The 10825-nt window shown below is 55.2% G+C and overlaps 1 protein-coding gene across 4 annotated transcripts in view; it reads right to left on the bottom strand.

The window, feature by feature from the left end:
• Positions 1 to 416: 416 nt before the first annotated feature.
• Positions 417 to 10825, bottom strand: part of SUFU (SUFU negative regulator of hedgehog signaling) — a 110307-nt gene continuing 99898 nt past the window's right edge. For 3 of the 4 annotated variants that reach the window (XM_082408398.1, XM_082408399.1, XM_082408400.1), the window contains 2 exons: positions 6153 to 6221; positions 417 to 3687 (listed from right to left, as the gene is read on the bottom strand). In XM_082408398.1, coding sequence (XP_082264524.1) covers positions 3598 to 3687; positions 6153 to 6221 — 159 coding nt within the window. In that variant the 3' untranslated portion in view covers positions 417 to 3597. The remainder of the gene's footprint in view (positions 3688 to 6152; positions 6222 to 10825) is intronic. The other variant, XR_014249264.1, reaches the window with a different exon arrangement.

The following is a 10825-nucleotide window of genomic DNA, read 5'->3' as shown; positions in this document are numbered from 1 at the left end:
CATAGCTGGAAGGGGCGTAAGGACTCCAAAGTGGACCTGAGGAAGGCCCGCCTTCCCAAGGGAAAAGGGTTTTTTGCTGAGAGGTGGGTAGGAGAATGAAGCAGAAGAGAGGGTCTTTACCCACACACTCATCTCCCCAGACTGTGTTCCACCTCCTACCCCCCTGACCTTACAGGAATTCAAGACCAGTGAAAGAGAGCCTGTCCCTGCGAGGTCATTTCTGCATGACTGAAGAGTCACAGGCTGTGTGATCCTGCTTCCCTGGCACCGTCTCCACTCCCAACATCAGTCTTCAGGGCCTTTCCACATCCTGGCTTCTTCTAAGTGGCTGAGTCCAACCCACCCCCTCTGGCAGGGCCCCTGGCTTTCTGCTCCCCTACTCCAGGCAGCCAGAAAGGAGCACAAGACCCAGGCACTTCTGCAAATACGTTTAATGCACTTAGATTACACAGAGGAAGAGGGGGCAAGAAGGAAACGACATCTAAGTGAGTCACCCAAAAATTCTTACAAAAGTCCCAGGCTGGCTGCAGCCCCCAGGAACCGCGTCACCATTGACATTAGAAACTAATATAAAATTTTACAAAAGTCTGCTCATTGCAGCATTCAGGTACTTGTACAAAAGGAGGGCTCTTTCTACAGGGCTCCTGACTTACAACAGGGACCCAGGTACCTCACCTGGCACAGGGACCTAGAAGCCAGAGAGGAAAGACAACCAGATAAAAAAATACAGTCAAGGGAATTCTCTCCTGGTCTGCCCCATAGGGGCCGACCTTCAGGTTTTTCCCCTGCTCTCAACTCAAAACCCAGTCTCAAGACCCTGTGTTTATTTTTTAAAACATGCTAGCCCTTTAGACTCTCCCCAAGGCTTCCCAGCCCCTGCCCTGAAGCCTCGCCTTGGGAAGAGAAGGGCAGGAAGAGGCACCAGCTCCTCAGCCAGACCTGAGACCTTGCATGAGCCTCTCCAGCCCCACAGAATGGCAGCTGGGTCTGTGGTCCTCCTGCAGCCCACACTGCACCTGAGGAGCCGTGGGCGTCTGCCTCGTGTAGCTGGCAAACAGCATGGGGGAGCCCCTTCTTCTCGGAAGCTTCAGCCACGGGGACCTGGAGGGATGGGGTAGGATGGGGCAAGTTTCGAGGAAGCCTGTGGAAGAGGCAGATTTAGGGAGGGAGGCTTCTTACCTCCCCAACTTACTATGAGGTCAGGGCTCCCAAAGAGCTACAGGGAGAGAAAGAAGGGGTCCATCTAGTGAGCGCCCATCATATGCCAAGTGCTGTGCTGGGCATGCCCCATGGTCAGCCTCGCTTCGTCCCCAGGGAGGGTCCCCTCTCACCAGCCAGAAGCTCAGTGGAGGGCCCCCTTGCTGAGAAACCTCTGGAAGGCACCACCGCCTAAGGGAAAGGAGGTCTGGGCAGAGATGGCGAATGTTCCACCACTCCCCCAGAGCCCATGCACTGTAGGGAAAGGAGAAGGAGGCTGGTTCTGGCCGAACTGTGGAGGTTCCCCACACTGACGGGGCAGGAAGGGGCCACAGGCTTCACAGGCCCATCGTCTCAGAGCTCCCCTGCTTCCCTTCTGCCTCCCACACTGACAACAAAACCTAGCTCAGAAAATACCCCCTCCCCCCAAGCCAAACCAGGCAGGTAGAGGCAGGTCCCCAGAAAGAAAGAATCTGTGGAGAGGCAGGTCAGGATGGCAAGCAGGGAGGCAAGCCGATGGCACCTCTTTGGCCATGAAATGTCTGAAGACAAGAGCTTTAAAGGCAGGGATGCTGTGGTGGGTGAAGGCCAGGAAACGTCCTTCTGGAAAAGTCCTCAGAACAGAAGGCACAGCTGCTGCCAACATCAGGTCCAGAGGGGCTTCCATCTTCGGCGCTTGTGTGTTGGGGGCGGCGTCTCTCCCAAGTGCCAGGCCGATCCGCCGTGAAGCGCTGAGTTTGATGGGGTTAACCAGGCAGCCCTGCTGGTGTATGCAGAGAAGGAACCAGACCCGAGGGGCCCCTCGGAAGTCCAACAGCCTGGCCACTACCCTCACGGCCCCTGGAGGCAGCTCTTTGGCTAGATTGCTCATCAGAGGCGTCCTGCACCCCGTGGACCTCCCTGGCACTCTCGGTGGTGCCTGTGTGTGTGGCGGCCGCAGACAGGGACAGGGCATGGGCCTGTGTGGTCTGTGACAGACAAAAGGACTTTGCTTTGGAAAGGCCTGAAGGGTGATCTCGGAATAGCCGTCCCTGGAGTTGGGGGTAAGAGGGCACGAAAGGGGCTTGCTGATTCCAGGTCAAAAGTGGGAGACAACCCAAGAAGAACCCCAAAACCACGGGCCAGAGATAGGTTGGCTATGAGATAGGAAGACCACGAGATCTGCAATACTGGGGTGAGGGACCAAGGACCGCGAGAGGCCAGGATGCAGGAAAGGAGACAGGACAAGGGGTAGAGAATGAAGGATGAGAAATGAATGGATGCAGGGAGGACGGGAGCGCGGGAGAGTGCAGCGTTTGCAAAACCAAAGTGAAAGACATGTTGAGAGGTTGATTTTTCTGTTTTTAATAAGCCAGAGTCCTGCAGCCTGGAGGTTGGGAGGCCCGGGGGATGAGGAAATGGGATGGGAGTGGCAGAGAGCTGGAGACCCAGGCCCTGAGTGGCAGGTGGGGATGGTCTGTGAAGCGCTGGGCTTCGCCCTCTCTCAGGCACGCCTGGTTGGGAGGAAAACGCCTGGAAGGTGAGGCTGCAGTCACCAAGTCTCGGAGATCCTGATGATCCTTGAACTTTGTGGGGACCCAGTCCAGCTGGGAACCAGCAGCAGCCCTTCCTGGCCCCAGCTAAACTGGGCTCAAGGCTGCATGGGGGAGTGCCTCGGCTCCACCAGGCCCAGCTGGGAAGAAAAGCCTCTCTGCGAAGCTGGCTCCTTCAGGGCCCCGGACTGGCAGGCGAACACTGGCACCTTCTCTGGTGGCAGCTCAGGGGGAGACGGCCCCAGGCCCTTGTCTGAGAGAATGAGAAAGTTCATCTGGAAATAAAGTTCTGTTTAAAAAACATTATATAGATGGCTTCTGGACATCTTTGAGGAGCAATAAAATACCATCCGGTTTCTACAAAATAAAATAAGGAGGAAGAAAACCAAACACGATCGAAGGAATCGTTCCACGGCCAGAGGAGCTTGACTAACAAAGCCTCCCCAGAGTTGAGCTGGGCCGTACAGGCGGCCACTCCGCCTCCCTCCTGCTGGGCTGTGTGGCAGAGGGTAGGTGAGAACGAGGCCTGTCTCCACCTAGGAGCACATCAGAGGTCCGGAGGCAAATCTCAAAACGGAACCTGTGGCAGTGGCAGGAGGGGAAGGTTGGCATTTGCCCAACTGTGGCCCACTGGGGCCAGGGCCTGGTCACATGGCTTGGCCGGCAGCGGGGGGAGGCCCCCGAGCTGCAGGTGAGGGGGGGCCTGCGGCCTGTGCGTGGCATCCCAGCGGGCTACGGGCGCAGTGGCTGCGTGGTCATCCTCACACTTGTCCTTTTGTTTGTGGGAGTCTCATTTACGCAGTTGTTACACTGGAGTCACCGGGGAGCAGCTGGGCTCTCCCTTGGCCCCTGCAGGGCCCAGCCCAGGCTAGTGCAGCGGACTGTCAAAGACCACGTCGGGTAGGATGGAGACTTTGAGCTTCTTTTCGGGCCAGCTGTACTCTTTGGGAAGTTTGAACTGCGGAGGGAGAACAAGCACAGAGCCAGAGTATACACGGTTAGCAGAACCCACTGCCTTCTTCCCACGCTGCCTAGAGAGAGGCCAGGACCCTCACCAAGGCCCTGTCCCCTGGGTGCTGGGGGCAAGACAGGCCACTGGTTGCCTGGCTTCAGTCACCAATGCTAGACCCAGGTGGGCAGCTGGGGTCAAGCTGCTGGAGTTCACTGACCCCTCCTTTCCCCTTGCCCTGCCAATAATTAACTGGGGTTGGAGGAGGCTTGTTTTCTAACTCTTTCTTGACTGTGCTGACCTCCCTCCAGCTCACTTCCTTGGTTCTGCCTCAAGCATGTAAGGAATCTGCTCCCTGAGGCCCAGGGGCTAGAGGATGGGGGGCAGGGGAGGGTGCAGACGCTACAGGGAAGTGGCTTGAGGTCTGGAACTCTGCGGTCCTGTCCCTGCCATGGCTTCTTTCTGAGGCTGGTGGGGAAGAACACTGGAACTGGCCCTCTGTAGCCTTTGCCAAAGGGTCCCCAGGGAAGGAGGCCCTGGCTCGGCCTCGGTGGGTGCCGAGAAGCAGGGGTAGTGTGGCTTAAGGTGACTTCTTGGGCCTGGTTCATTCTCGAGAGGAGTAAACCCCCATCCTGCTCCCCCTTGTTCATTCTCACCTGCTTCCCAGAGTTACCAGCCTGAGAGAGGTGCCAGCAGTGGCCAAGGAGAGCCCAAGGTCTTCCTACCCGACTCCCCGGAATCACTGATTTGCCTACAGTTGTGTTTCTCAAGCTTCTGGTGGGGGTAGGGGAAGAGGCTGACCTATCTTATTCCTTCTGTATGCTAGGACCCTGCATGGGTCCTATGGTGCTCATAGATGCTCCCCGATTTAGGAGCAGGGTCTGCCTTTTATGACTCCTGCTGCCCCGGGGCCAGGCAAGAAGACAGGCCAGTCTGGGAAGGAGGGAAGAGCAGGGCCTTCAGCCTGCCTAGAGCTGGTGCTGGCAGTGGATGGGCCTGACACTTCCTGGCTGGCTCCCTCTCCCTCCCTCTGATGGGGGACTGTCCAGGCCAGGACCAAAGTGGAGAGTAGGGCAGGGTGTGGGGACAGCCTCTGGACAGGAAAGAAAAAAAAAGTCATTTTTAGTGACCTACTTTCCTAAGCTCCTCCTGGCGCCCGTCCCTCCTGCCTGGACTACCCCCCTTCCACCTCCTGAGCACCCGAGCTGAAAGCAGCAGTCTGGCATGGTGCCATCCCTGTGCGACATGGCCTCTCCGGAAGCACTTCTGGGCAGCTGGCTCTGGTCTGACTGAATGGGAGCCAGGCTTCAGGGACCGGTGACTTGCGGGGGTTGACTGGCTGGCACAGACTGGGTACTTGGTGACTTTTGAATGTATAAATGAGTTAATTTATCAAGCCACATCCCAGAGGAGAGAGAAGACACTATCCCATTGGGGGTGACCTCAGGCTCTGAGGTCCTGTTCCTGTTCACCCAGAGACCTGGACGGGCCAGTCCTGCCCTGTGCACTGTCCTCCGCCCCGTGGACATCTGTCGGAGGCCTCCGTGTCCTGGCTGACTCGGCCCTGGAAGCCCCGGCAACTGGAAGCTCCAGCCCTGGCTGAAAGCTGGCTCCTGCCTGGCTTCGCTCTAGCTTGGAAGCCTGGCCCCTGGCAGGTGAAGGAGCTCTCCCCCAAACACACTTCCTGGCACAAAGGGCGAAGGAAGGGTCTGTCTCTGCCCCGGGGCAGGGGAGGGCCCAGAAGAGCAGGAGGACAGCCAGCTTGCTAATGTTCCATTAACCTATCGGGCAGGGCACTAAGGCCAGGAAGGCTCAACCCGCTGGGGTGCTGCTTGGTAGGAGGCCGGGGGAGGGGAAGGGACTTTCCAGGATGAGGTAAATCCCCACAAATGAGGATGCCGGGAACAAGGAAGAAAAACAAAGGGGATTATGGGCTCCATTCCTATACCCAAGCAGAACAGCCAGGGAAAGCACAGGCCCCCACCTGGCCTGCCAGCTCGGCTAGGGCTGGAAGAAGTGGACCAGAGGGGAGAGCTCATGGCCAGTGAAGGGAGGAAGGAGAGTGGCTCCTGGGTGGCCTGAGGCAAGCGCAGGAGTCCCTCGCTGCCCACCAGAACTCTCCCGTGGAACGTTCTCTGGCAGCAGGCGTGGGCTTTCTGTTCAGAACCTGCCAGGGAACAGCAGGGGCTGAGGAGAACTCTGTGCTCCTCAATGAGGAGCCTGAAGGCCCTGGCTGCCTCTTCAAGGAGGTTCTCAGGAGTTGGCAATTCAGACAGTTTGCTGGGTGTCCTTACAAGGGCTGGCAGTGGGGTAGGGGGTGGTTCAGGGAAGAGAAATAAAGCCATTTAACATCTCCTTTCCAGCCTATCTCCACACGTCTCACACACACACACACACACACACACACACAAACACACACACACAGAGGCTCCTGCAGACTGGAACCTGCCGTCAGAGAGAATCAAACAGCTTACTTCCTCTGGAGAAGTCAAATCTTCCAAGTCCTCCAACATTTTCTCTACAAACTCTTCAGTCAACAGAATCTGGGAAGAAGGCACAAGACAGGCTTTTATTATTTTTTAAAAATATATAGTCTTTTTGCTAACTGCCAAGCTGTGGACCTTTCTTCGGGCCATTAAGGAGCTATGAGGCCACTGTGATGTGTTCTAGGGACACAGGGAAGGGCTTGAGGCCTATCCCCGACTGTCACCCACACCCCGCCCCCAACTCCCACCACCACCTGCCTACCACATCAGAGGGACTGGGGCAGAGGAGGAAGGACATCAGAGGACAATGGGGAGCAGGGGGGGACATCTGCAGAGATGGTGGCGCTGGTCCCAGAAGGGACATGAGAACGGGTTGGGAGGAACCCCTATTTTGGCAGTTCGGGCTTCCTGCGCGCTGCAGTATGGTAGAGGGGAGACAGAAGAGCCGAGGGGCAGAGAAGAGAGATTCCAACATCGTCCTTGCCCAACCAGGTTCACTTGGTAGGACAGAAGGAATCTGTCTGGATTTGGAACACAAGCCTCATCTGGAATCTGGAAATGCACCGGAAGGTACATCCAAGAACGTCTGAGCTGCAGAATTTGGAGACTGTACACCAACCTCTCTCATTTTACAGAAGGGAAAGGGACTCCTTAACTCCCATTTTCATCCGTGGCCCTCCACTTCCCCTCAGACTGGAAGCTCCCAAACCCCTGCCCTGCTGGCCCCATTCAGCCACTGAGTTCTTCAAGCTTTCCTTTAAGAAACCTCTTCTCCAGGGCATCTCCCAGCTATGCCACTTTGCTGCTCTAGTCTGGTGTCTTGTGGCTTCACGCTTTGACGTAGAGGACAGCCTGGTCCCACTATGCGGCAGGCACAACCATCACCCTCACCCCCTAAAGCAGTTTTCACAGTTAGCCACAAGGTTCAAGGGTACCCAGGGCTTCCTCAGCCTGGTGGGCCGTCTTCTCAACTGGCTCCTCTGCCCAGCCTGACCCCTTCCTCTACCCCTCTCCTCCCCGTGCCGGTCAACGGGGCCCCCTGACCTCTGCAGCAGACCCTTCTGTCCCCCCGGGCTGTGGCTCTCCCCGCCTCGTTCTGCCTTCTCTAGCAGCCTGTGAACGCCCGGGGTGGGGGTGGGGGGACAGAGGAAGAGAACAATGAACTGAAGACCAAGGTGAGGGGCTCCTCTGACGAAAAGTCCCCTGTGACAAGGAGGAGGATCCAGGACTTGAGAAAATACCCATCAGGTTTCCCCTGGGAGTTGTCCACTCTGATGAGAACATAAGTTTCAACATTTGGAATAAAGTCAGCTTGTGAGATCAAGTGAAATGGCAGAGAAAGGAAGGCGAGCAACCAGGATCACTGGGCACCTCACAGGACGGAGGGCTCCGAAGGAAGGATGTTGATGGGCTGGAGGTGTGAGCAAGGAATGAGAAAACTACCCCAAGTGAACGGGTAAAAAAACACCACCACATCAGGCACCGTGCTAACCGCTCATATATCTTATCGCCCTCCAGATGAGGAAACTGAGACACAGATAGGTTATGTGATTTGCCCAATGTCACGTGGTTTGTGAGCAGCTGAGACAAGATCAGGTCCTGGTCTTGTCTGGACTCTAACGTTAGTGCCCAGAGCACAGCTTCCAAATCCTGAGGTCTTACCCTCACAACATTTCCTCATTTATTGATCCTTCCACTCGTCTGCCCATCCAACTACTTGATTCCGTAAGCATTCCCTGGGTGCCTCTGCTAGGCCTGGCCCTGGGTGGAGCCTCAGGGACACAAGCATGAAGGCAGTCCATTCCCCACCTGGACAAGCACCTTCCCGTGCTTGGCAGGGAGCCAAAGGTCATCTCCTTCTCAGGCTGCAAGCCCACAGTCAGGGACAAAACAGCTCCAACCACTGGCCCACAACTCCTCACCAAAGTTTCTGTTTGAGGAGCTCAGGCTTCAAGTGGAGACAGAGACAAGGTTTAGACAGGCAAAGCCGGTCCAGGGAAATGCCCACCTGAGGTGCCCCCTCCCACCTCCCTCCTGGTTCCCCAAGGCGGGACTGGCTGACTCCTCTCACAGACCACCGTGACCCCTTCCCAATCCCACCCTGATCCTCCTCCTCCCACAGCTGGAGCCCTTGCTCCTCCTGCTCTTATCCCAGGGCTCTCCCTCCCCACTACCCCCCCCAAAGCCCAGAGTCTCTCTACCAGTTATCACCAGTCTGCTTGAGTAGTACAAAAGTCACATTCACATTTTTGGCATTTCCGGGGCCTGCTGCCATCTCTGCAAATGCTAGCACAAACACAAGCATACCTAAAACCCAATTATATTACAATGGCTCCAGTCCGGGCTAGGCTGAACTGATTTCTAACCCACAAATACTTTGGAGGGAGAACATTTCTGCCAGAGAGGTAAATAGGCCTGGGACTGTAGCTAGTGCTGGGGGTGAGATGGGATTGGGGGAGGGTTCACAGGGACGGTGACCATGCAGAGAGACTCCAAACAGCTGTAGAAATGGTAAAGGTAAACCCACCAACACTGAGTTCAGTCCTAAGCCAGTTCCTCTGACAAAGGTCTGGAACTGGTGGTGGAGAGAGGGTGAGTTATGGTGGCTTTTGGTAGACCAGCTACCAAGTGTGTACAATCTGTGTGTGGACTCATTTTATACTCAGCTGGGAGAGGGGATGGTAAGACCGAAAAAGGGGACAAACCCTAGTCACTCCTCAATTTTCACTTTTGGTGGTTTGTTGGTTCCTGCTGGAAACTTCACATTTTAAAAGAATTAAAGGGGTAAAATTATACATGAGATCTGCATGATATTAAGGGTGACATTCCCTGCAAAGAAACACGACAGACTGTCATAGCTCCAGGCACCTAATTTAATTTCCTTTGGGAGTTAAACCTTAGAAGCTTGGATTGAACAAACAGGCCCTGTTCTTTGTATATTTCAGACCTGGAGCTGAGAATGTTAACAGATCTTATCAACAGGACACTGGAGATAGACAGCTATGATGGAGCAGCTCCTGGGCGCTCTCACGAGGAACAGACTCGCCGTTGTGATGCAACTGTGGGAAAAGCCTGTGCAATTCTGGGGCTTCGGGCTCTTGAAGCTCCCTGGGTCCCCATGGAGCTGCCTGGCTCTGCCACAAATAATAACAGGAAAGGCTATGATAATGACAGCGGTAATGATAATACTGCCAACAGCAGAAGCAGCGCCTCCCCCGTGTGCCAGGCACTGGGCCAAGTGCTTGACCGGTATCATCTCACTGAATCCTTAGGGCAGTCCTGCAAGGGAGGTAACCAGCATTCCCATTGTGCAGATGAGCGGGCATCAAGAGGAGACAAGTCTGGACTTTAGAAGAACAGTGATCTGACCTCATGGTGGTAGAAGAAGCTCTTTTCCTGTCTGGGGAAAGTACCCCAATTCAAGAAGCCTTGTATGCTCAGAGCTGACTCCTCTCTCTCCTCTGATGGGGGAGGTGGAGGTGACTTTGGCTTCAACCAATGGCCTGGAAAACCAGCGACACATCTCCCGGCCACCTGCTCAGCTCAAGAGGGCTGGAACCCTGGGCGTCACAGACATGCAGCTGCTCAAAACCAGGTTGGCCAACTGGAAAGGAAGGCAAACCATGCCCCAATACAGTTTCCAAGTGGGGACAGCAGGTCAAATTTCCAGGTCAGCTTGGTAAATGTGTACATAAGACGACAGTTACATTAGTCCAGAAAATAGCAGTAGAAATAATACTAATAATGAAAATAGCACTCATCGATGATAGTACTCACCAAGAGCTGGGCATAAATGCTTATGTTTGTGCACAAGCAACCCTTGGAGGGAGAAGACTCTCTAGTGAGAAGGGAAAGCCCCCCAAGCAATCTGAGCAGCAAACTCCCCTAGAAGGATTTTGAAAACACAGAGATACCAGGCCCCATCCAGACCTTCTGAATCCAGACCTTCTGAAGCTGAATAGCTCAGGCAAGGCCAAGGCATCTGCATTTTTAAAAGGCAACACCTCCCTCCAGGAGATCATGGTGGCGGGAGTGCTGGGGAAATATACTCACAGGGGAAGTGGGTTTGGGCACAGGTTTAACCAATACAGATGAGTTAGTGGCTGCAGCTCTACCACCAGCTCTAACTGGTGGAGCTGGGAGGGGAGCAGTGGCTCCCTGCCCCCCACTCCCAACCTCCACCTTTGATGAGGCTTGGAACACAGGCCAGCAGCTTACTCCAAGGTGCTCACACCCAGTGCCTTAGGCCAGCCTGGCTGGTTGGTGAAGACGGAGGATTGTCAACAATCTCCCAATTCCCCAGGCCCCAGCAAGTTCCAGAAGGAACCTGAAAAGTGATCTTTCATCAATGCCTGCTCTGGGCAGGCCTGGCTATGGGACAGGCAGGGGCCCCGCTGCTGTAGATCTGATTCAAATGTCTGCGGTCAATGATATTTCTGAGTCTGCAAACAGCACTGACAAAGCCCACTCCTTCCCCTTAGTATGACAATCCACACTTTGTCTGGGGCCTTGTTTGCTCTTCGTGTTGACACGTTGTTCTTGCTTCCCAACAAGTTTGGCTTTCTTTTTCCTTCCCTTTCCTTCTCTCAGGGAAGGAGATGTGCTGGTTACGGGGCAGAGCCTGCCATGGAGCTGCTCTGGCGCCCACAATGGCAGCGGGG

Source organism: Balaenoptera borealis, assembly GCF_965194805.1.
Source record: "Balaenoptera borealis genome assembly, chromosome: 10".
In the NCBI taxonomy this organism is placed as follows: Eukaryota; Metazoa; Chordata; class Mammalia; order Artiodactyla; family Balaenopteridae; genus Balaenoptera; species Balaenoptera borealis.
Note: the sequence above shows the minus strand (reverse complement) of the source record. Positions and strands in the feature narration are given on the sequence as shown.